The sequence below is a fragment of the Convolutriloba macropyga genome, chromosome 8, assembly GCF_964194025.1.
Source record: "Convolutriloba macropyga chromosome 8, txConMacr16.3, whole genome shotgun sequence".
NCBI classification, from domain to species: Eukaryota; Metazoa; Xenacoelomorpha; order Acoela; family Convolutidae; genus Convolutriloba; species Convolutriloba macropyga.
The window spans coordinates 24,326,870-24,354,124 of record NC_134475.1 but is presented as its reverse complement, the minus strand read 5'-3'; the positions used below and the strand labels follow the sequence as shown (position 1 = coordinate 24,354,124).

The window sequence follows — 27,255 nt, the reverse complement described above, 5'->3', positions numbered from 1 at the left end:
GTATAATGGGTTCAAATGGCAAAGTAACGAGGAAATTCGTGAGAAAACGGGAACCTATCTGATCTGACAGATTATGAAACGAATTTTAAATTCAGAACAATGAAACAAATCTATTCTTCCTAACCAATTAACCAAGAATTCACATATGATAAATTTGCTCCATAACAAAGCTTATCTTTTTCATAGTCTTGATTAAATAGATAATTCACAAATTCTGAGCGTATATTCCTTTGAAAATTTTAGAAGCTAACTATTATGCTGCCCGATATTTCGATTCCTTACATTCAGGTACACTTTTTTCTGAACCGGCCGCATTTTCAGCCTGAGAAACAGTGTAACTTGTGCACATCATTTAGTATGTTATCAAACGTCTGATGCAATGAAACTAAAACTAGTAATTACTATGTAAAAGGAAAGCAATTCCCACAGTTCGAGGTATGAACGTTCAAAATCGCTTAAAAAATGTAAGATTTGCGATGAATGCGGTGAAAAGATTATTTTTTAGCGTTGATTGCGGTTAATGCGGTGAAAAAAAAATTCACCGCTAAGAATCGCAAACCTTACAAAATTTCACTGTTAAATTTCCAAGAATGGTAACCGCAGAAAACATTACAAAAAAAATGTAAGAGTAGCGGTGAATGCGGTGAAAAAAATTCACCGCTAAGAATCGCAAATCTTACAAAAATACCTCAACCCGGGCCGACACTGAAAAATCGCAAATGCTAAATTATTCAATATATTTTTGAATAAACCTATCAAAGTTAATGATTTTTTGTTTTGCACCTTGATTTAAAAGTTTTCTTTAAGTTTTTAATACCATTTAGAAAGCAGATCATTTAATATATTTTTCAACTGCTAAAACAACATGCTGAACTTTACAGCTCATTACTACTTACAGCTCATAAAAGTTTCAAACTAGTGTAATGGGCAGAAGCTGTTCCCATTAGAAGTTTTATATTAACTCATTTGAGTTCAATGTTTGCGAATGCAAGTTACATTCTTGTAGGTGCTTTTTGAATCAAACACCTTGGTAGAATTGTAACAAAAATATTTAATTTTCGGGGATATGATATTACGCAAAAGATCGAATACGTGAATCCTTTTTGGGTGAACATTTCGTGGAACTAAATTGTGGAAAGTAGACGAAAAAAATTAAAACACTTAAAGGTTAAAGTGAAAGGTTCATTTAAAACACTTGTAAATCCACTTAACGCTACAGAGTACTCAAGGGTCACTAACAGCTGTCTTAACATGATCGTTTAGTTCTATCCAACAGCTATGCCAACACTTTTCTCAAAATTACCCGTGCCGCACAGCTCTAAAATATTAAGAATAAAGCAATTTTTGAAATAACAAGGCGGCTCGTTAATGTGCGTTCGCACATGATGTTCCGACCCGAGCTCATCTACATTTTTGACTTAATTGTCAACCAAATAAAGAAATAACAAAAATGGATGCTTGAGTTTAAAACAATCGTTACATAACCTATCTACTAAATGAATTACATAATGCCATGCCTTATTACAGCGCCAATGAGATCTGAAGTTAAGGAGACTACGAGACAAAAAGACAACAAAAAATATCAAAAACAAAAACTTCACGGCAAAAACTGAATATCTAAATTTAAAAGCACATAGTAACAACGTTAAAATGCAAAATGCTGTCAGATAAAACCTCAACATCAAATTTAAGTTGTCCTAACTATACAGCGGACGGAAAAATTTCTTAATGAGACTATGTTACAATCAATTAGGCGAAATTCAAAAATTAATCAACATTTTTTAAACCAAGAAATTTTAAAAGTCTTAAAAATCTTTAGCTTTTAACTAAACAATCCATGATAAATCACTGAACGTTTACTACAAAACACAAAGGCCTTGTCTTTGGGTAGTTTAAGCCTTAGAAACGAACTACAGAAAAACCTAAAAAAAAATAGAAACGATTTGCGAAAACACAAACTATTGCTACCATTAAAATCATTAGCTATTATTTGAATTTTATGTTTTTTTAATTCAATTCTTATTTTTAACTGATTCAGCTGCGGGAAACATACTGAGAGGTTGAATAAGTTTATTTGGGCCATATTTGTAAACCATTGGGATCTGTTACTACGTGATTGTTCTGAAAGAGGAGAAAAAGAAGCGCCAAAATGACCACTCAAAAACGTTTATAAAAACGCATATTGTCCAACAAACAAAGCATGGGTGACAAATAATATCAGTTAATATTTTATTTTTTGGAATACAAGAAATTGGATGTGACCTCTCATTGATGAAAATAAGTTAAAATTTGACGAAAAGAACAACAAAAACTGAAAAGTTTGAAAAATGTTTGAAAATGTATATCATTAATTTAAGACCAAAGGCTATAAACTGACTGACTAACTGATTCGGCTATTATCATTAATTCAATCCTCAGTTACAAGCCTAAGAGACTTGTCAGCAATTTACAGCTACCTAAAGAACAAAAACAGGCAAAAACAACAATTTCAAGAAAAAACTGAGCCTCAAAAGTGTCGAAGGCAAAAAATTAAACTTTTCACAAAAAAATTTTGTATGTTCAATTATTTTTTTAACAGCAATGGAATTCTTCTTTTTTTATCAATATTGTTTCAAAAAGTCAAATATGAACAAATACATTAGTACCACGAAACTTTTGAGAAAACTCGTAGTATCAACGCCATTAGTTTCATTAGCTTTCAACCGAATCCATTTAATACGCTAAATTATGCCTCCTTGGGACAACAAGTTTATTGGCCATTCTTACTTGGTCAATAAGACCTTACAACATTTTATTGAAGACGAAAACAACAACAAAGACAGGCAACAACCAAAAGTTGATTAGAAAAGTGCCAGAAGAAAGTGTCGAAGCAATTTTAAGTTCTTCTCTGAAAACTTCATACATGATCCGTTTAACCTCTTCTCTAAACTAATGAATACTATAAGTATTAAGATAAAGTGATAAGATTTCAATAGGATCCAAAAATTAAAAAAAAATGCCCGGAAATTAAAAAAAAAAGAAATTTGAAAACTAGTGGCATTGAAGTTTTAAAACTAAAAGGTAGAAGATAAAACCACTAACCAGAGTATTATCGGTTGCATTCGAAATAAACAGGGATCTTGTAACGACTAAGACTGGCTAACAGTCCACGAAAAAAGTTTAGGATCGGTTAATATTCAAAAAAATTTCGAAAATCTTTTTTTAAAGTCTTAACAGCCATTAACTCAAAAGTTTTTAACGGAGGTCAAAAACTACGCTCAGAAATAACACCATTGCGGAAAAATATGTTTGTCATGCATAGATAATCAATAAGAGATCACAATAAGTCTAAAGACTATGATAACAACAACAAAAATATGCGAAAACCAAAATTCAGAAAAGTGCGAGAAGAAAATTTCGAAGCCAATTAAACCACTAGCTTTTCTCTGAAATTTTTATCAGTGATCTACTGAATGTATTTTTCAAGCCAATAAGATTAGAATAATATCTAGATAGTGTGTATAATACTTGGATAATGTTATAAGAGTTCAAAAGTAACCAATAATACGAAAATATCCATTTTTTTTATAATTTTGAATTCTTGTGTTATTGAGTCATATAATCAATAGTTAGAAGATAAAAACCTCAAAGAAATTCAAATTGGTTTCTGTAGAAAGCAAGTGGGTTCTGTCAAAACTGAGATTGACTAACAGTTCACGAAAAATTTAAGATTGGTTAATGTTCAAAAAAAATTTTCGAAAAATTATTTTTTAAATTTTTAACAGCCATTAAATTCGATAAATTTCAACGGAAGTCAAAAATACGCTCAAATATGTTTCAATAGCATTAAGAGGATATTTTTAATGCATAGGCGATCAATAACAAATCTTAACAAGTCTTATAAGTCTTATGACTATGAAAACAACAACAAAATCAGGCAAAAACCAAAAATTCGGTAGAGAAGTGCGAGAAGAAATGGTCGAGGCCATTTGAAACCATAGGGTTTGTCTCCTTAAATTTTATCTGTGACCCACTGAACGTCTTCTTAAAGCCAATAGGAGCTGTCAATGGGATGATATGATAAGATTTGAAATTAACCAATAATACGGAAGTATCCAAAAAAAATTTTTAAAACTTTTTGAAATCTTGTGTCATTGAAGTCAAATTACTAAAAGCTAGAAGATAAAACCGCCAGCTAGACCACATTTGGTTAAAGCAGTAGGGAAGAGGGTGCTGTAATCACAGAGACTGACTTACAGTTCACGATAATGGGTTAATGTGACAAAAAATTTTCGAAAAATTATTTTTAAAGTCTTAACAGCCATTAGCTGTCCACTAAAAGCACTAGATATGTTCACTTAAATCTCATTACGGAACATACTGCACTGTTATTCAATGAGTCCATGCCATAATTTTCCAAAAAATTAGTAAAACCTCCAAAAGAAATTCGAAATTTCAATTAAAATTACGAAAACTCAGATTTGAATTTCAAAAAAACATGAGCAATTCTTTGAAAACGATTTTTTTGTTCATTGGGCTTCATTTGACTGTAAAGGAGGTTTTTCATTAATGGAACCTCGATATGAAAAGTGACTTGTCTCTAGGTGACTTAAAAAAGCAAAATAAGTAGAAAAGTTTTATAAAAAAAACAGCTCTCAAAAAATTTCGAATTTTTTTTATATTGAAGCTCCCTATGAGACAAGAACTAGTCTTTTTATCGCCTTTAGTCTATTAGGAACACTAAATTGGTTCATTTTTTGGCAAGAAATTTAAGTTTGAAATACTATTTTCATAGAAAATATCTTAATTTGAAGAAAAATCACACTAAAAGTGAACAAATATCCCGTTGTTCAGACAAAACTTCAATCCTCGATAACTCCTCGGAAAAAACGAAAATAAAAAAAATCTTTTTAATCTTGATTTCTGCGCTGGACCAGCTTCCTAATGATACCACTCACATTTGTCTTCGATGAATATATCGATCGGCCAAAATTGACTGAAGAGAAAAAACCTATTTGAGTATATAGTTCCTCCCCCCCCCACAAGTGGAGTCGGAACAAAAATCAAATTAGCCACTCTTTCCTTAGTAGCTTTTTTCATAAAATCCTTTTCTCCGATATTTTAGAGGACTGTAAAAAATGGTGTTAGTAGCTCCAAAATAGTACTTTTTACATCTGTTTCACCAACTCACAACTCATTCTCAAGTTACGACAATTGTCATGGAAACTTGAGTGCTTCTTAGCTTCATGCGGATAATGAAGCACCCACTTAAAGCGTTTTCAAAAGATTGTTTGTTTAAAGTTTTTGCCTTGGGGCTACGCAAGTTATCTTTGCCTAATCGAGTTTCGCCTAATATCCTTCTCCCCAAATTTTTATATTTTCATTACTTGAACAACAATCATAACCATGCAAAAAGTTCTAAGTTAAACAATGATACCAAAAGGAGCTCTTAATTTTTATTCAGCTTGTCTAAGAGTTTTTTTGTTATATGCAATTTTATTGTTTTCTCTGTACTTTAGAGTTTTGGATATTGATGTATTTACTATAGCCTCTTCCTCTTCAAAATTTGTTTCTTGAATTAGAAATGCAGCCTGAGAATAAATTGAAATTATATTTCAAACTAATCATGGAAACTCTTTTCAACATGAACGAAACTTAAAACAAAATTCAGGCAAAAATAGAATAGGCTTCGAGAACTTCAAAACAATTCTATTTCATTCATCAAAACTCAGCAGAAAAGTTTAATTTCAACGAAAAAGATCGTGATAGTAATTTTTTGAACTCCTTTGTGAGCAACTCTACTTTGTACATGTTTTTAAATGGAATTTTCTACAGATCATATGAGAGAAGTGATACGAGGAGGCAGAGCAACTGAACGCTGAATTAGCTTATACAGACTAAATATTTTTGCATTACTGGATATTTTGTACTCTCTGTATGTATGTTCAAATTTACAGATGTTTTTCACTTTTAATTTAATTAAATGTTTAAAAATAGTATTTTGCAGTTTGAACTCTAAAAGTGTTGATTCTTTGTTCGTACAAGTTTTCGTTGCCTACACTTTTTGTAGAAAGTCATTACTGATAAATTAAATGGGCTTCATGGCAGCAACCTATGATATACCATAAGCATCAAGAGTTGATATCCTATTGTAGTAGCTGGAATTTATATGTTCAGAAATCTACAATGAGTCAGTTTTTTTAAATCGACTTGAGATATTTTTCCGACAGAAGTTTGCTATTTTATTTAGATCCATGTTTTTCAGGGCACCGGCGATAAAGAACGATTATCTTGCAAGAGTCTTACAAGAGATACCGCCCATCTTGTATGATTCATGTAAGAAAAACGCCTCTCTTGTAAGTACTCCGGCAAGAGAAAACGCCTGTAAAAACGCTTGTAAGATTCTTGCATTTCACGTCTATCTTGTAAGACCTTGTAAGAATCTTGCAAGACTCTTATACCAAATTGTATAATCATACAAGATTCTTGCAAGATTGAGTGAGGGCTCAAAAATATCTTCAGCACTGTTTCGGCGCAATGAATTAGAATTTACGCTGCTTTTTTCAGCATCTTTTGTAATTTTTTCAGCGCTCCACTAGAAATAATAGTCAATAAACTACAGTTGACACCTCTTACGCGAGTTGCACCTTTTTTGCTCCCATTCCAAAAACGTAGAGTTGAGATGTCCGCTCAGCAAATGTAATCTAGTATTCGTTCAGTGGAAAATCGGCGCTTTTTCTTCAAAAAGTTCCCCATCAATTTCACCTACCCGGAAAAGAAACCGATTGTTATTGTTTATAGTTATGGTGTTTTTAATTAATTTTATTTATTTTTCATGTGTTGTAGGCTGTACCAACCAAATGCAAGACCAACAAACACATTCTGTGTGCAACTGAGGAGAAATGCAACTCGCGTCGGAACAATCTGACCAGACGCCGGATTAGAGGGGGATCCAGATCTGTTAGACGGGTCGTCCCTTGTCCTACGCCAGGAATACAGGTAACCCAGGCCCATTTTTCACATGACAGACGGTATTTGTCGTGATATGTATGTTTTTGGTTCTTACAAGGTTAATTCTGCTGCTTAGAAATTAGCTTACTGGGTACATTTTGAGGTTTTTGTCCCAAAAATTTTGGAAATTCAGCTCATTTCAGTGCTTTTCTTTCAAAGTTCAAGCAGATTTCAATGCAGTTTAACGCAATATTATGTAAGGTGTTGCACTGAAGTTATGAAAATTAAGTGCATGATACCAACTGCAGTATAAGCAATATGTTTTTAAAAAAATCTCGCCGAATAGTAGTAAATTTTCTGTTACAAATTGCTTTAATGACTTTCAGAATCGAAGGCTCAAAAGGCATTTATGATCGCAAATTGGAAAATTGCTACAAATCTGTGCCCCTTTCATTTGTTGAATTTAGCTCAATATTTAGGAACGTTATCAGAAAGTTTTGCGGAGAAATTTCATGAATGTCTGACAAAAAACGGCTTAATTGCCACAAAAGACTATGCAAAATAACTTGACTCTTGTTCAGAACAAATCAACGAGCGGTTTACGTCATCTTTTGAGCTGTTATCTGAATTTTATGAAGCAAAAAATGAGCTCAACATTTAAACATTGTGCCAAAAATGCGGTTAACAAATGCGCTGAAATGCACTAAAAATATCAACAACAGATGAAACAGGCTGAGCTTATAAAAGTGATAAATGTTTTGTACGAAATTTGCGGAAAAAGCGCTGAAGAAATTTTGAGACTGATTTGAAGAAATGCGCTGAAAAATGTGCTGAGTGTTATTAGGAATTGTGCTGAAACTGCTCTGAAACTATGTTGGAAATTCGCTGAAGATGCGCTGAAATTTCAAAGTCTTAGCGGATTCTGAAAACTTCACATCATTTCGGCGCATTCAGCGCGCTCTTACATCATTTCACCGCATTGGGCGTAGTTCTTCGAAGCATTTCACTCAAAAATTTATTTAAAAAACCATTCCCTCTTCACGAATCGAATTCATCTGAGGAAAAATTAACTCCTGCTTTGCTAGTCGTTTTTGGAATCCTTTTGGAGCACACCCCCGGCTTAGGGGCACAAGTTTCTACACTCATGGGTACAAGTACATTTTTACATACTAATGTGCCATGTAACAACGCGTAAGTGGAGCATGATAAAGGGCACGGGGATTTTTTGAAGAGAATACATACAAAGACCAATTAATTTTAAAAAGTTGTTCTCCAGGATATTTTTTTGCTTTCTGCTCTACATTCGCCTATGCCAATCCGTTCTAAAAGTCAATTTAGCTGGGCTATTGCATTAGTAAAGCTACACAGAGCGCAAAATAGATTACTCAAAACTAGTAAACTTATAATTTTTTCAGTAAAAACATGTAAATTGTTCTTATTCTAACCCTAAGGTTAGATATCCACATGCTTTCAAATGTTAAATAAGTTAATCACAATTTCAGTATTGTTTTTAATACAATAATCTTAAAATTTTGGCTGTTCGTTCTCATCAATTAAAACAGGATTTGAAGGCTCCTATTTGTCTATTAACGGGTACTTTTCTATGCTGATCAAGCAAAAACTCGGTTAAAACATTTTTAAAGCAAGTTTTGCTGTTAAAATTCCTTATTGAAAAGCGCAATTTGTTCCATTTTTGAACTCTTTAAGAGATCAAAGATTTTTTTACTCCGCTTCGTATTCGTTCTCTTTTTTATTATAATTTGATTTGTTCTCTTGTTCTGTCTAGTTTTTCAGCGACTAGTGAACAATTTAAAACTTTTGGATTTTTCCTTTGTTTCACATCTGGTTGCATCTTTTTTAAGCTAACTTTTGAGAAAAACAATTCGACAGGCAAGATACGATTCTTAATGGGACGATAAGTGGAGTGCTCAAAATCTTGTCCAAAAATCACAAACGTTTACTCCCCAGTTCACTTCCCTAATTTCTGGGGAGAATGTTTTTTGCTGTAAGAGTGTAAAGGAATATCCCACTGAAAGAAACAGCAGAGAGTACAATTGACTTGAAAACATCAACTCTTACTTTTAAAAGAAGAATTGGATTTCTTACAAAGAACGAATTGCATTAACATTTTGCTTAAAAATGAGGTCAGGTCATTTTCAACGGGTAGGTTTGAATCAATTTGTACTCCAAGATATTGACAAGTATGAGCTGGTTCGATTACTTCACCTTTAAAAGTTTACTCTGGATTCCAATTAGTATAGTCTGTACAGACTAATATCTCTGTTATCGGCATTTAATGTGAGTTGATTGGCTGTCAGGTATTTGTCTGTTTGTTCTAATATGTTTTAAATTTTTAAAGAATTTCTTTAATTTCTTTCAATTTTGCATATAATACTAGTATCATCCGCAAATTGAATAATATCAATTTCACCTTCCAGTTTTTCAGAAAAATCGTTGATATATAACAGAAAAAAAAGAGGTCCAAACACAGTTCTTTTTAGAACAACATGATTGATAGTTATTTTATCTGACACATCAATACCCAATTTAACGCAATATGTTCGATTTGTGAGAAAAAATTTGAGGAGTAAAACTGATGATTGAGAGAAATTGAAATTTCCTGGGCAAAATCTGTTTTCTCAGTTTTCTTGGGCAGGATCTCATGTGAAATTGAATTGAAAGCTTTAGCAAGATCCAAGAACACAGCAACTGTGTCGTGGATATCTTCTATATTTCCTTTTTTCAATAAAGTAGAGCGCAGCATCAGGTGACGAATTTCTTGATAGGAAGCCAAACTGTTTTTCTGTTCAGGAGCACATATTTTTCAAGATATTCTACTAACTGATTCTGTAAAATTCTTCCAAAGACTTTTGCAAAAGTTGGTGTTACGGATTGGGCGTTAATTAGCTAAAACAGAAACATCTCGTTTTTTGAAAATTGGTGAGATGTGTGCATCATTCTGGAAATACTTTCCCTTGAAGACAATCGTTTAATATAATCTGAAGATGTGTTCCAATAGCGTAATTTCCTGGTGCTTTGTTTTTGTGTAGGTTGTCTATAACTTTATAGATTTTTGTAAAAAAAAAAATACGTTATAAACGCGCAGACATTAACGCCGAAGCTGTTTATTGCACCTCTCCAACGATATCTCACTTTGATCCCTCTTAAAAAAGCGAGTTTATTAACATTTTGCAAAACTTTTTAATTTGGGTTTTGTTAGCGAAATCTATTAACTATTATTTGAGTCCATTCGCTTTGTTCAACAAGTATTTTAGGTTACAACTGAATTGCCGTATCCTTGGCATGGTTTCTGTAAGGTATTAGGGGTTACATTATAACTTGGAAAACAAGAAAAGGAAACAAAATACAATTGGATCACAATTATTTCACTTCTGTGGATTGAACAGACATATAAACAAAATTACTGCACATAATCAGACTGAAGATCAGACGTGAGTACCTAAACTTTTAGGTGAAAGGTTAAACATGGAAACGACAATCGCCTTAATTAAGGGCTAAATATGAACACTAAATATGGAAATAGCTACTTATTGATTGGCAAATGAACAATGATGATTAAATACAATTCAAAATGACAATAAAATGACAGAGCATTCAACCCCCCTTGAGAACGGTCTAATAAGCGGTCAATTTTGTATGATCAGCTCTAGCGTTTGAAACACGAATTATCAACAGAAAATTCCTACATATCTTTACGGTGATTGCGTTGAATACAGCGTTAATGTTTTTTTAGTTTCAAAATTTAATTTTCAATGCTAGTTATAGCTTCGCTTACCTATTTTCGCACTAGTTCATTCGATTTGTAATATGTCAACTTCTTTTTTATAGGCACACGTAACGAATGAAGTGCTCTCGGACGATGACAACAAGATGTACACACAGACCAAGACCGAAATACAATCTCATAGTTTAAAGAATTCCTCCAGGCAATCTTCTCGATCTTCAAGATCGTCATCTTCCACTGGATCATGGAGATAGTCTTCAGTCTTTTTTTATGTCAGGATATCTTATATAATCTCATATGCCGCAGAAAACTTCCAGTACATTATGGTGCTTACAAATTATTCATTTGAGCGTTTATTGGGACTTTCATGATAGCTACCCATATTTTCAAGGCAAAATGAAAAGTTTTGAGATGTTTAGTCACCCGGGGTGAGGAATTTTGTCGAATTTATGTAAAGTAGAGTGTAATTAGCGTTGAAAAGTTCAAAAAGTCTTTGCAACTTTCTTACATAATATTGCTGACAAAACGCTGGTACTTCACAGCTTATATCTTATATAATATTTGAGTTTATAAGCGTAGATTTTGAATTATTTTGGCACTTCTTAGCATAATCTTACATAAGGTAGGTCTAACGTAAACGTAGGTCTAACGTAATTCTGGGGTTTATAAGCGTGGATCTTACATAAATTTGCATCTGCAAGTGTGGACCCGAGACTATTTTCGCGTTTAGAAGCGTAGAACGTACTTATTTTCATCGTTTGTACGAGTTGATGTTTGATATTTTTAACGCTCAGACATCTGTCTCTGCAATAACCTGTATGTTTGTCGCCTCTTCAATCATTGTACCACCATAATACTTCAGTTTTCATACAAAAAGTGTCTATACAAAACAGACTCGAACACCACGTACCTTAAAATGTGGTGAAATTTTGAAATTTCTGGCGCTTTTAAGCTTTTATAAGCGTAGATTTTCGTGATTTCAACATACCGAAATCTTACATAAATTCAACGTTTCTACCCCTGTTTTTTTAGATAGTTTTAACGCTGAAACCTCTGTTTTTGAGACTTAAATCACTGACCTCAAACATGCTTCTCGCCAGATTCAACCAGAAAATCAGGCGATACGCATGGTTTTGGTTTTTTTTTCGATGTATTGCAAAATTTTGCGTGAAGATAAAAGTAGGATCATCTTATTTAATGATTATTAGCAATCATGCAATCATGCCCTCAATGTCTTTTTTTAAAAATCGAATTAATAATTATTGAAACTGAGTTATTAAAGCTTTTAATTTGAAATAATTGTCGTGGTTGTTTTCATTGTTACAATTCTTCTGAAGGATTCCAAACCGAAGCTGCTGGGATACGACCTGCTGAATTCTATTTCCAGCTGTTTACCGTCCAGTTGTTTTTATGACGGCTCCAGTAATAAATTAGTAAGGCCGTATTGTGTTAAAACCGTTCGTTTTGGACCATTATAGTAATAAATCTACGGTTTTTAGAACACCAAACCTTTAAATTTAGTAGAATAATATTTTAGTCGATACACTAGTAGAAGAGTTTGCAATAGAATGATCTCAACTTTTCCGTTCCAAATTCGCCAATCAATCAACAACGAGGGCTGGCAACTTCATTAAAAGAATGTTCTGGAAAACTGTTGAAAACTGGAAAATGTTGTTTGCACAGTTACAATACGTTTGAAAAGGAAGATTTTGTCAATTTGAGTTTTCCAACGCGGTTCGGAGGCAACAACCCCGGCATTTGGAAGGAGGGCAATTCAGTCATGAAACATTATATTTTCAGCATGAATTTTATAATTCCAATTATTCTGGTCTTGGCAATTTTATCATGGCCATACTGACAGTTATAGGCAGAAAAGTGTCTTCCTATGTGAAGACGGATTTATAAACGTGTCTTTGTCTGTGATGGCGCCATACCTCGTCAACTAATTTTCTATTTTACCTAACTAATTTGTGCATTGAAAAAATTACGTTAAAGGCGAACCACAGTAAAAAAAAATATGCTCAATTTTTTTTTTCAATTTGGTGACAGTTTAGCCATTTTTTGACAAATAGGATAATAAATGCTTTCCCAAATCTCTCCGATTAGAGAACAGTCGCAGACAGAGGGGTCCGGTTGACCCAACTCAATGGTCTGAAAAAAATTGGGTCGCGGTTTTCCGTCTGGCCAATGGCAATTTTGATCTGTTTGTTCTGGCCAATAACAACATTTGGGTCTGTTTGGTCTGGCCGATACCCAAATTCAAGGCCTAGGGGTCAAAAGAAGAGCCGGTCCTCTATAAACTGTATAAATGCGTGCTGCAGTGACTGTTTTTCAAAACAATAGTAAATCGATCGTAACCAACATCTACTTTTAGATTATTAGACTACGTCATCAAACTAATTTCAAAATTTTGCATTAGTCTTTAATTCAACCGTTTTTTTCCTTAATTTTTTTCTTAAATCTCCTTTTGATTTCTCGTTAAAGAAATGAAACGAATAATTTAGAAATTTTAGTGGATGCTTCTGCAAGCATAAATGGGTCTAGCCAATGGCCTGTACAAAGTCTGTTCAGTTAGGCCAATGGTCTTGACAATGGTGTGGCTTAAGATCTGTTCGATGGGACCAATAGTCTGGACAAAGTCTCTTCATTCTAGCCAATGGTGGTCAATGTCTGTTTGGTTTGACCAAGGGTGACCAAAACCTGCTCGGTCTGGGCAACACCCGTCTTTGGGTATGATGTACAGTAGGAGTCCAAATGAGAAATCAAGATGTTTTTCATTTTCATTCATTAGTTTGTTTCAGATGTCAGTAGCAGATGATTCACACCTTACAACTAAAATGTTTTTTCACTGCGTTGCGGTAAATTTTTGCGCAAAGCGTACCTTTCACGTGGATAACAGGGACAAAAATTTTACTTCATCTAAAAGTCAATTCTCAAATTTTTCAATTAATAACATGAAAAGCAATTTAAAAATTAGTTTTTTTTCAAAAGCTCTCTTGGACAAAAATAGTTTGTTGTTTTTCTCTTAATTTGTTATTAACATGTGGCTCTTTTAAGCAATTGCTTTTGAAATTTTGTTTCATATCAAGTTTCGTTGATTGACTGCAGATCTTATGGTTTAATGCTTTCAAATTATCACATTAGTTCCACAAATGTGCAGGTTGCTTTGACAGAAAAAAATTCATTTCCTTTCAAAACACTTGAAAAAATAAATATAGCACAAACAGTACAATCTAAATTATTTTTTAGTTTCTTGTCCCTATCAACATAGATTATGCCACACAGTAAAAAAAACCACCTGACAGGTCGCCAATATGTCCGAATGGAGCTAGGCAGATGACCAGTATTAGTCCTAAGAAGAGTTTATCAGGGGATTAAATAAACAACGAAAATAGAAGCAGCTGCTAGTAGATGAGGGAGAAAGTTTATGAGAGACAAAAAATTGCCATATAATTACTTTAAAATGTTATTTTTTTGCCGGAAACTTATTACCTGACTAACAAATTAGGATAGAAGAACAGAATGAAGGTCACCAGCTTTCATGTTCGATGCTTCCATTCAAATGTTATTTTTTTCCAGTTCATTAGCAAGTTTTTGAATAAAACGCCTTCCTGGGATCCATCAAATAACCTTGTTTCATTGTTTTGAATTTGCCAGAGTTGCCTGACATTTTCTTAGATATTATTTTTTTGGGTTTTATTCATACCGTGCATTGGTCTTTTCATAGTTCGAGGTCTAGTCTAGGGCAAAAAGAAAAGACTATAGAACTTAAATGTGAAGTACTGGTCAATTTGAAGCGTTCACCTCCGTTGGAAGGAAGTCCATACTCGATTACGTTCAGGTTACTGTATTTTTGGTGAGAAGTTCCACGAAATCGCCACGTCGCGTTACGACTCAAATCTTGCTGGTTCCACTTGTTCGTGTTAATTTAACCTTCCCTAGTCGAGAGGTCCACTTGGGTATGAAAAAATCGTGGTCGACTGGTATCGGGTATGAGCAGACTTTGTGCAGACCATAGTTGTCGGGGTCGACCAAAATGTCAGAGTCGATCACGGATCGACCGACGTGCGTCACGGTTGGCTGTGCCTCAAATCAACTTCAGGAGAAATAGGCTTCTAGTTTCATGTAGGTAAAAAATTTTAACAGAATTATTGCGATTTAATAAAAATAGGGAGTTTTTCAATGTAAATCAATCTTTAGAAGCAAAAACCATGTGTTTATATATACCGACAATTTAAAAGCAAATCTTTGAAAAAGCGAAAGAAGCTATACATCAATGACTTGATATTAAAAACGGCAACTAAACACAATGAAATCTGATATACTGAAAATCATGGGAAGAATTAGCTAGCCTCTAGGAGAACTGAGACTTATCACTAAAAAAGACTTAACTTTATTACTATAACAAAAAAACATCAAGATCATCATATTAATGCAACTGCAAAACAAAATTGAACGATTACACAGGATACTTAGTTTAATTGCTGTATATACTTCTCAAACTTGGTTCACAGTAAGAATTAATACTATCTACACGAATTAGAAAAATCACAATCGGGATACAGAAGGATCATCGACTCAAACCAAAGCTATCGAAGTCGATTACTCGATGCAAAAACCACAGAGACCAAGCACTAAAATCCCTGGCTACTACTAAAAGGAAAGATGAAGTTGTCGAAAAAATCTCATACTTCTTTTATAGTTTGCCTAAATTTTTTTATTATCTAAGACAATGTCGAGCAAAAAGAAATTATCAACTTTTGAAATTTTTGGTAAAGTATAGTAAATTATTGGAATCCGAAAACATTTGACGCAGTAGAGTAGTCAAATTTATGAGCCGATTGCAACTAGCTGTCCACGGTTTACCTACTTCAAAATTCGATTTTGTTAAGAATACATTTTATCAAGGTCGTTTCTGAATGCCACGATTCATATGCAAAAAGAAAAACAGACCAATGAATGGGTTAGGTATAATCATTTTTGTCCACAAAATTACTGTAGCTTAATTGCAACAACAAACTCTGTAGGAAGACCTTGCACTTGCAATTATTCTCATAATATGCGAGCTCAATCGTAGAGATGAAGAGAACTGAATAACAAACCGTGAGAGGCTTGGAGATACAAATAATGAAAATTGGAACGGCTATGGTGGACGGCATTGAAAAATCACAATGCTTCATGTTTTGTTAAAGTTGTTGTTTTTGCTTTCAATAGAAACTATGTCATGAGGATCAACGGCTCTTTATTATCCTGCTCACAAGGAAATCGTCATGTTAAGGTATATTTTCTACCAAACTTTCATATAGTCACGTTTTAGTGAAGCAGAAAAAAAACAATTTTCTTGCTATAGACTACGTTTATGAACCAAAGACAGTTTTAGATGTTCTTAAATCTGTGCGATGAATTTTTTTTTGAAGTTTGTTTTTCATTTGAATTTCTGCTGCATCAAAAATTAATTTTTAAGATCAAATTCAAGAAATTCAATCGTTTCTTTTCAATAGTTTTTGTAACAGTTTGAACTTTTTCTAAAATATCAGATTCTTTCAAGAAAGAAATTTGCCCGTACTGTTTATTTTGTTTTAAATAGTCAAGGAAAGATATAATTGGCTATCAGCGACTGATATGAAAAATAAACTAGAAAAAATTTGCTTTTGTTATTTTCAAAGAGTCGGTCAAATGCAATCCCTCATGAGAATTCAATTTAAAAATTTAAGAGACAATTTCAGCATCTTTGTCATCTTTCAAGTTCTTTTCGTTTGAAAGTTTAATGCCATTCTCATGTAACCAAATCAGTTTCAACCGACATTTGTATTCTAATCAGTTTCAATAGCTTCTCGTAGTAAGAGAACATATTATATTCATTTGATTTCTTTATTCTTATAATTCCACTTTTCACTTTATCACTTTTGACAATATTTTTTTCGTAAACCACAGATGATGTTTGATACATTAGCAGGAGTAGAAGCTGAAGACTAAACTTGGCGCAGATTACCAATGGGGTATGTCTGAAATTCGATGTAAATGACGATCAAGCCCTAAGCGCCCTTAAACGAAATGCAAAATCTAAATTACCTGCGAAGAAGTGAAGATATCTATCTAGCTAAAAATTAGACCACAACCCAGTTTTATAAATTTGCGTAAAACATAAAAACACACACACACATACACACACTAACACACACAATACAATACAATTAGGACATGAGAATTACTCCTCTCCTCACTTTTAGTGTCCTCTTCATATTGTCTGAGCCTCAATTAAAGTAACGATGTTTCAGTTGTCGGGGTAACGACCATCAAAAATATTTCGTCCCCATTTTGAAAAACGCAGTTCCACGGTTATTCAATCATTCAAGACATCATTTGGCTCCTTAACTTGAATTTGCTTCCCGAGAACTGATTGTTTCTGCTCTGAAAACTATTATAGTGTCATTTTGTATAATTGGCCCGGTCGTTTCCTACTTCAAGGAAACGAGAGAATATTGATCGTTTGAATATTATCTTCTATAGAGTTTCTGCATTCAATAATTGTGCATTCGGGCGTCAAAATTTGACAGAAAAACTTAAAAAAGACGTCTTCGGGAAAAATACACCATTGAAAATCTGTGCGATCTAACCCAGGTCGAGGTGCGCGACCCAAGCGCCTCTGAACAGGCCATCCACACTAAATTCAGCTCTGATCAGATTGACTTGAGTCGCGCAAAACGGATGTGATATCAACATGGGTTGCTTACTGGGGGTACCAGATCGACCAAAAGAGCAGCTGTTGAATCTGATGTAGTTTACATTTGTCAATTCAAAGTCATTTCGATATCTTAAAATGACATTAAATTTGCCAACGAAACGTAAATGAAAGAAGAGAAAGATGCTGAATATATCTGACAAAAGTTGATATCAAAAAATGCAGATTAACGATTGTACATGACTGGACTTTTTGAAACAAACAAAAGCAAATCTTTGCTAAAGTTGTTCTTCAAATCAGTCGTGGACAGACAATTCTGGCGTTCCTTGGATATTTAAAACCAATAAACAAAACACACAAAATTAACAAAAAGACGAAAAACTGAAGAGTTAATTCAAGAACTGTGACTAGGGGAACAAACTGCCTATGAACTGTTGACGAAGCTGTCAAAGTTCATGGTAGGGTGTCAAAAAAACTAGGCTTGTCGGAAATAAAGACCTCATTCGAAATCTGTGTCAAACCAAGCTGGGCTAAATAAACTAAGTGAATTTAGCCAAGCGAGGCTAAATAAACTAAATGAATAAAAAGTTGATAGCTCATTACATCTTTCCGTGACTACTTAAAACAAAATAAACACTACAGCAAAACTTTTTATTGTACCTTGCCCGACTAATTTTTTTTGAAAATATATTTTTTAAAACAACTTTAAATGCTATCAAAATTTATTACATTTGAAAATCTTGAATTGGGTCAATAAAAGTGTTTTCTTATGCCAAAAAATTAAATAAAATGATTAAATGCCGCGAAAAAAATGGTCATTAAATAATAGCTAAGCAGATTGTGGATTTTCCAGTTCTATTTATTTGTATCTACAATCCTGCAACGAAGAGTGCTTTCAGACAGGACCTTCTATTATAAAAATTTAGAAAAGATTGATTTTTAAAAAAATTCTTCTTTGAAGGAAAAACGTAACGGAGATAGACTGAATCCTACAATTCAACGGATTTTTCCGTCATGTTTCAGATCGATTTTCTATTTTACAGTAGTTTTCACTACATTGCGAAGGACCCTACTCAAAGCTTTTCAAATGCTTTACATTGTTTTGCTCGATACAATTTTCTGCACGATAATAATACTCTTTTAATAGTGTTTCCTCTAATCACTATGGTTTATTGTTACGGCACAATTGCAAAAACCCCCAAAATTAGGCGATTTGTTCCAGAATTTTGCAAGAATTCCATTTTTCAGTGCGTCAAATTTGAATGAATGTTCTTCATGATTGCAGGTAAGTTCCCTTCTGATTGGGTTAAAAAAACATTTTTTCAAAATTTTCATGGAAATCCCTGAAGGAAACGTACGTTCTATCCCTAGTGATTCTTGAGTTTTTATCGTGTAAAATCTGATAAGAAGCTGACTCAGGCTTTTCATCGTGTAAGATCTAGTAAGATCTCACAAAATGAAAATTTTTATTAAGCTTGAAAATTAATAAGATTGAGTTTTTTTCGTGTAGGATATGATAAGTTGTAAAGAAAGAATTATAGAAACATATTATTAGATTTTAAACGATGTTAACGCGTAATTTCTGGTAAGATGCTTACTAAGAACTTTATCATTAAGAATATTCAAAGCCAGCTTATAAGAAAACAAGGAGGCTCGGTAATGCGCGTTCGCACATTAAGTTCTGACCCCGCTCATCTACATTTTCACTTAATTTTTTACCAAATGAGGAAGAGATTAAAAAATTAACACGTCAACATGTCGTTCAACAAACTAATAAACGAATAAAACAATCAACCTTAGAGGGCCTATGAGAGCTTTCACTACTATAATATGACTACCAGAAAAGACGGCGATAAAGATCAAATAGTTTCAAATGTTAATTACGACCAAAACTCGTTGTCCTTTTTTTGAAAATCATTAATAACCAAATCAAGATGGCATCAGATTAAACTTATACTAAGAAGGTTAACCTGTACTTTATTGGAACAAAATGTGGAACTTATCCTCAATGCGACTTGGTAACAAGTCAACAAGAACTGAGCAAAAGGGCAAATTTAAAAAAACATTGCTTTTTTTGAAAAGAATAGTTTTTGAACTGATTAGAAACATTATGCATCAAATGAAATCATTGAGAGATTCTTTTATACCTCCACAGAGAGCGATTCACACCTTGCACTATCCAGGATATGTCAAACGACTGCAAAAAGAACGACGAATACAGGCAAAAAGGAAAAATTTGCACGAAAAAATTTGCATGAAAACAATGCCCCAGCCAATTAACATTAAGATGTTCAATAAAAACATTGAAATCTTCAATTGCGTTTCAATAAAGTGAAAAAAATGTGAATCAAATGACGTCATTTATTGAAATACTGTGAAAAGAAAACAAAAACTTACAAAAAAGGGGCGAATATGCAAAAATCAGGAATTTTTTTTGAAAACTGGTTGTTGTACCAAGCAGAAAGACCATTTGAGGAAAACGAAACCAAAATGAAGAGCAAAATGGAAATCAATAGATAAATGATGTAACCTGTCTTTAGTGATGCTAAGCTACAAGTTAACAGAAATAAGATTAGCAATTCTCAAAAATCTACTGCCTTTTTTTAAAAAAAACAAATACTTTCAAAATTCATAGACATCAAAAACTTTTGCCTAAAAGAGTAGACAGTTTGTCTTGCAATTAACTGGAAAACTACTTGCGCCTGTTATTAGTGAGACTCAACCATAGGACTACAAAATAGCATTAGGTACAAGCTGAACTAAAAAATTTCACACACAACTTTGCGAAACCACATTGTTGAAACCAATAAACTTATTTAAAAAATTATCCAGGAGAACTTAAAATCTTCATTTTCGTCTTGTTTGATCATTATAAAGTCTTTTTGTAAAACGAATATCAAAAATTGACAGCTAAAAAACCACAAAAATTGAAAAGTGTCTAAATTTCATAAAATTCTCCTGAAACAAATTGTCTAAGCCCTGAAGACATCAATCAAAACGTTAAAACAACAGAGAATTCATTGTTTGATTCAACAAAACATTAAAAAGAGCTCCAAATTTTGCGAAGTTACGAAAATGATACAACATTGCAAAATAAGAAAAAACCCTGCAATTGATAGCTAAAAGAATCACAAAAAATGAAAAGTATCTAATTTTCAAAAAATTCTTCTGAAATAAATTGTCTAAGCCCTGAAGACATCAATCAAAACGTTTCATCAACAGAGAATTTATTGTTTGATTCAAAAAAACTTTAAAACGAGCTCTAAATACAAAGATGTTACAAAAAAGATGCAACTTTGTGAAATACGAAAAGAAACCCGAATCTGAACAAAAAGGGATAAGTTGAAGAATACTATTACTCTCTCTTTAGGAATTGAAACTGAAAGTTAATAAAACCAATAGCTATTTACCGATATCAGCTTTTAAAATCAATGATTTATCTACAGTTGGTCACTGAGACCTTTCATCACCAAGTTTTTGGCATACGACAACAAAAATCAACAACAAACAGAGGGCAAAAATAAAAAAACTCTACCCATTTTTGCAAGATAATGGTGTTGCAGCCCTTAAAAGCCCATATAATGAAACCAAAAAAAATCATTTACAAATTTTGTAACGCTTTTTTTCAGTTAGACTGATAACTATTGTGAAATTTTACCAAGTAATCAAAAACAAAAGCAAAAGTGGGCAATTATGCACAAAAATCATAAACATTCCGTTAAAAACAATCCGCCACAAAATTAAATTTAACTCTATAGGAAAGAAAGTTTGACCTGTTTTTACTGAGAACACGCAAAAAGTGACTAAAGTAATACAAAAAATTGACAAAATAAAAAAAAATAATGAAATTTCCTTAAAACAAATACATTCCTCAAAGCCATAAAAATCCTATGGTTCTCTGTGTTGGGTTATGGACTTTCGCAAGCGGAATAAAAAGCGTTTTTAACTAAGTAAAAGAATTAATTTCTCAAAAATGAGAGAATAACAAAATGATATTTTACAGTAGAATTTAGAGATTTACAGGAGAGATCTGATTATTAGATCAAGATGGTGATTTGAATTTGGGGATGAAAAAGTACTCAAAAATCAGCTGTATATATACCCATTATCAGTGTGAAAAAGTCAAGATACAAAACTAATCTTAGCACCGTGATTTATAGTGGGGGTCGCAAAGGTTACCCAATATGGTTTGCTTCTGCAAATCAGTCGCAAAGGGAACCATAAATGGAATGCATTTGCACTTTTCTAAGAATTCATTCACACTTCCGGAGATATCATCATCATTTAATACGTGCTGGGAAGATTTTACATCAATTAATCTAACTCTAATAATAGTTGTCTAGATTCACCAATTTGAACCGAATATTGATTCTCAGCACCATTTCTTGACGATTCATTTATATAATTTCTTTGATCAAAATCAAATTGCTTGTCTTTCTAATCTGGTAAGTCAAACTTTCTTTCTAATTCTCACTAAGTTTAAGACTATAGTTTGATCGAAATTCTAACACCCCCACTCAGACTTGAGCTGATTGCGTAGAGTCTGTTCCCATCAAAACTGCTCTGAATGTTTCCACTTTCGAAACGGGTAAGGACTTTGTGAAGATGTCCGCTGCCATTTTGTCTGTAGGGACGTAATGAATTGAAATAGTCCCATCCTCCGTCTTGTCCCGGATGAAGTGAAACTTTGTTTCGATGTGCTTGCTCCTTTTGTGCATGACTGGGTTTTGGCAGAGTCTGATACAACTTTGGTTGTCTTCTCCAATTGCTATTGGACGTTTCTGTTGGATGCCAAAATCCTCTAGAAGTTGTTTCAGGTAAAGTGCTCCCTGAACTGCTGCTGCCATGCCCTGATATTCTGCTTCTGATGAAGAAAGAGCAACTCTGGCCTGCTTCTTGACACCCCAGCTGAGTGCTGCGCCACGTCCGTTGAGCTTGAAGTAATAGCCCGTTGTTGATTTTCTGTCATTCACGTCTCCAGACCAGTCTGCATCACTTTCCCCCACTAAATCATAACTAGCCTCTTTTGTGTAAGTAAGTTTTAAACCTTTTGAACCTTGAAGATATCGCAGAAGTCGTTTTCCGCACATCCAGTGTTGATTGGTAGGTGCATTCATGTGTCGGGACAGAATGTTGACTGTGAACATGATGTCTGGCCTCGTCTGTTTGGCCAGATACAGAAGTGATCCAACCAAGCTGCTGTAGATCCTCTGGTCCACTTCTTCGTCTCCGTTCTGTGCTGTCTGAAGTTTCAAATTCAAATCAGCTGGAGTTCTTGAGGGTTTGCATTGATCCATTTGAAACCGCTCAAGCATTGTTTCTATGTAGCGTTCTTGGTCGACTGTGACTTTGCCCTCTTCTCGTCTGATTCTTAGACCCAGAAACCAGTGTAGTCTCCCTCTGTCTTCCATGTGAAAGGTTGCTTCTAGTGCCTTCTTGACATCAGAGACCACTGTCATACTTCTTGATGCTACTATGATGTCGTCAACCCAGACCAAGATGAAGGTGTGATCCTCTGCCTCTGATCTTGCAAACAAGCAGTGATCGTTCCGGCTTCTGGTGAACCCCTGTCTCAGTAGGAAGTTTGCCAGCTCTTTGTACCAGTTGTTAGCAGCCTGTTTCAAACCATAAATTGATTTATTTAGTCGACATACTAACTTCTCCCCATCTGATCCGCGTTTTACAAACTCCTGTGGCTGTTCCAGATACACTTCTTCCACGATTGGTGAGTACAGGAAAGCAGTCTTGACATCAAATTGGTGCATCACATGGCCCTGCTTCGCTGATAGTTGAAGTAGAATCCTGAATGTCTCTGGCTTGCAGGTAGGCGCAAAAGTCTCAAAGTAGTCCAGTCCTTCCACTTGTTTGAAGCCTTTTGCCACATAGCGCGCTTTGTATTTGTCCACTTGACCACTGGGTCCCAATTTCACTTTGTAAACCCATTTGCCCGGTATGACGTTCCTGTCTCTGGGTGGTCTCACTAGGTTCCAAGTCTCGTTGTCTTGGAGTGCCTTGACCTCGTCCTTCATTGCCCGGTGCCACTGGTCCCAATCGTCACCTTGCTTGGCTTCGTAGACTGTTTTGGGTTCCACATAGTCGTCCTCAGTCACAGCAAGATGGGTCCTGACTTCTCCAAAAAATTGCGGAACATTCCTTGCTCGTGTCCCTCGTCTGGGCTCCGCTCTGTCCGCGTGTTCCAGTGCATCTTCATTGAAGCCAACTGTCTCTAACTGTGAGAAGTCTTCTGTGTCACTGTCTTCCAGTGAATCTGAGTCTCTGTGACTCCCTCTTGTTGCAGTAGATTCTTCATCTAGTGCTGTTTCTCCAACATCCGAGGCCTCTTGTCTCAGTGTTGTTTCTTGAGTATTCACGCTCCCTGCGTCATGCCACTCCTCCTTTATTGCAGTAGATGTGTCCTGTCGTTCTCTGTTGTCATCGTCTTGATGACCATCATCTGGGTGGCAGATTCCCAGTTCCGACCCATCATCTAGTAGGTCCGCCGTTTCTTTGTTGTCAGGGATTGAGCCCACTTCAGACTCCTTGATGATCACATCTCGAACTGCCATCACCTTGCGTGTGTTGGGTATGTACACCAGGTATCCGTTTTCTCCTTCAGTGTAACCCACAAACTTTGCTTCCAGTGCCTTGGGTTCAAGTTTGCTGACTTCACTGTCCCTCTTCCTCATGAAGACTGTGCAACCAAAAATAGATAATTTACTAATTGGAAGCTTAGGTTTTATACCTCTCATCAGCTCTGCTAGGCATTTTTCTTCTCCTCGTCTCACAACCAAGTTTCTGATCCTTGCTGCGTGAAGAATTGCTGCTCCCCACATCATCTTTGGAAGTCCTGAGTCAATGAGCAAACATCTTGCCATCTCCAGCAGTGTCCTGTTGCACCTCTCAGCTAACCCATTCTGTTGTGGCGTCTCTGGTATGGTCTTCTCCTGTAGAATGCCTGCATCTAAGCAGTACGTCTCAAACTGCTCTGAGAGAAACTCCTTCGCATTGTCTTGCCTCAGCTTCTTGGGCGTCCTCACACTGAGAACAAATTTCTTCAGGCTGGCCAGTGCTTCACTCTTTGCCTTAAGCAAGTCCACAAACACAAACTTCGTGTATTGGTCTGCAAACACTATGCAGAACCGGAACCCTGACAGTGACTGTACTCTGAAAGGTCCCATCACGTCTGTGAACACCCTTTCCAGCTTCTCTTCTGCTTGGGTCTCTGCCACTCTTGGTACTGGAGTCTTTGTGATCTTGGCCAATGCACACACATTGCATACATCATCGAGTTCCCCCATTGTCTCTGGTGCATTCCTGACCACATCCGCTTGATTCAAATGACCCAATCGTCTGTGCCACTTCCTTGCACTGTCAAGTTTCACGCTGTTGGAACTCATCTTGAATTCTAGAACGCTGCAGGGTAAGTAAAACAAATTATTTTCTTGTGTTAGTTTTACCCGAGTTCCCTTCTGGAGTTTCATGCAGCTGTTTCCTCTCTTGAAAGTGAAGCTATGTCCCCACTCCGTGCATCTTGAGACTGATAGGAGGTTTGAAGAATAGTCTGGCACACACAGAACATTTTTGAGTTCGCATTGGAATTCCCCTTTGTTTGAGGGTATGCTGATCCTCACACAGCCTCTGCCCACCACTCTGGAAGCCTCTCCGTTGGGATTTCTGACCACTGATTGAATGGGCACAAAGTCCAGGAACGCATCGATGTTCGTCACTATGTGATCTATACAACCACTGTCCACTAGCATGCCTGCTGTCTTCCACTGGGTAAGAGCTGCCCAGCATTCCTCGTCTGGTGTAGCCAATGTTGGACCCATTGCCACTGACTCATGTTTGCCTCCATCTCTTTGTCTCTTGCATGCCCTATCTAGGTGACCCTTCTCACCACACTTGCTGCATTGTGCTGTCTCCTTCTTCCTGCAGTCCTTGGCAAAGTGTCCAGGGATCCCACACACAAAGCAGTTTCCTTTCTTGGGTCCCTTCTTGAAGTCACGCTTCACTGCCAGTGCCACTGAACCACTTTGTCACTTGTGTCTCTGCACCGTGCTCTCATGAAAGTTCTGCAGCCTTTTTCTCAACTCTGTGAAGTTCGTTGCCGGGTTGAAGGTTTCCTGTATTACAAAACTTTCATACCTCATTGGCAGACCATTGAGGACCAAGGCGTTGAAGAGGGTCTCTGAGACTGCTTCCCCTGCTTCTTGTAGCCTTGTGAGCAACTCCTGTCCTCTGATGGAGAAGCTGTCCAAATCCTCAGAATCCTCGAGCTGCAGTCGAGCAAGCTGTGCCACTAAAGTCACCACTGTCGGCGTCTCCAAACTCTGAAATCTCTCTTGCAAAAGCTTCCAAGCCTTTGCTCCATCTCCAATGCCGTCATCTCCCACACAGTCATGTCTCATCAGCATGAGGGTTGTTGCATCTAGAGTCAGTGCCAGATGGCACCACACATTGTTCCGTTTCTCCTTGATGTCTGCAACTTCCTTCTCATATGCATCCTTCAGCACCTTGTGGTTCTTTTCATCATTGGTTGCCCCATTGGCCTGTGGCACAGGCTCATTGGGTTGCTCCTCTGTCCCCAGTAGTGATTTGTAGAGTCCCTTCGTCTGCATCATCGCCACAAATCTTGTGCTCCAGATTGGAAAGTCCTGTGCCTTTCCTGTGTAGGTCAGCAGCTTCACTGTCTGTTGATCCATTGAAGTTTGAGCAGGCAAAACAGTTGTGAAAAGAAAAGGTACTAAGCAGAAAAGGATTATGACTGTCAACAACAAATTAGTTTTGTTTTGGAAATTAATTTTATGACTTAAAAAATTGCTGGGCCCATAACCTGTTGGGTTATGGACTTTCGCAAGCGGAATAAAAAGCGTTTTTAACTAAGTAAAAGAATTAATTTCTCAAAAATGAGAGAATAACAAAATGATATTTTACAGTGGAATTTAGAGATTTACAGGAGAGATCTGATTATTAGATCAAGATGGTGATTTGAATTTGGGGATGAAAAAGGACTCAAAAATCAGCTGTATTTATACCCATTATCAGTGTGAAAAAGTCAAGATACAAAACTAATCTTAGCACCGCGATTTATAGTGGGGGTCGCAAAGGTTACCCAATATGGTTTGCTTCTGCAAATCAGTCGCAAAGGGAACCATAAATGGAATGCATTTGCACTTTTCTAAGAATTCATTCACACTTCCGGAGATATCATCATCATTTAATACGTGCTGGGAAGATTTTACATCAATTAATCTAACTCTAATAATAGTTATCTAGATTCACCAATTTGAACCGAATATTGATTCTCAGCACCATTTCTTGACGATTCATTTATATAATTTCTTTGATCAAAATCAAATTGCTTGTCTTTCTAATCTGGTAAGTCAAACTTTCTTTCTAATTCTCACTAAGTTTAAGACTATAGTTTGATCGAAATTCTAACACTCTGAAACCATCTACTTTCAACCTCATGTTTATTTAAGTGGGAGCTGTAATTAATGGAGCCGTGAATAAAAATTTTTGTCAATAATTAACATTAAAAGAACAAAAGCAAGAGTTTTTTGAAAGAAGGCAGCACTAAAATAAAAATCGAAATTTTCTGATCCTAGGAATCCATGATAATATCGAACCTATCCCCGATTTTGCCGCGCGCCCAACAAAGCACCCAAGTATTTCAAGTGTTTGCGAATTAAACCAATTGTTGAGTGTAATTCTTCAAATATTAAAAAAAAACAACGATGCATTTTGTATAATTATCGAGTTAAATATGCAAAAACGGCAAAATTATAATTCCAGAAGATTTTTATAGGGCGCCTAAATTCTATTATGTTCTATTCTGGAGGATAGAACATATGGCGCCTAAATTCTATTATGTTCTATTCTGGAGCTATACTAGCTC

General features: G+C 35.3%; 2 protein-coding genes across 2 annotated transcripts in view; both read left to right on the top strand.

The window, feature by feature from the left end:
* The window catches only part of LOC142344611 (uncharacterized), a 324,571-nt gene that overhangs the window by 228,859 nt on the left and 68,457 nt on the right, over window positions 1–27,255 (top strand). The gene's annotated exons all lie outside the window — the stretch shown is intronic.
* Window positions 54–11,060, top strand: LOC142344026 (uncharacterized). The gene is made up of 3 exons (XM_075395479.1): window positions 54–288; window positions 6,826–6,978; window positions 10,780–11,060. The coding sequence occupies exons 1-3, from the start codon at window positions 256–258 to the stop codon at window positions 10,927–10,929; spliced, it is 336 nt and encodes a 111-aa protein (XP_075251594.1). The 5' UTR covers window positions 54–255; the 3' UTR covers window positions 10,930–11,060.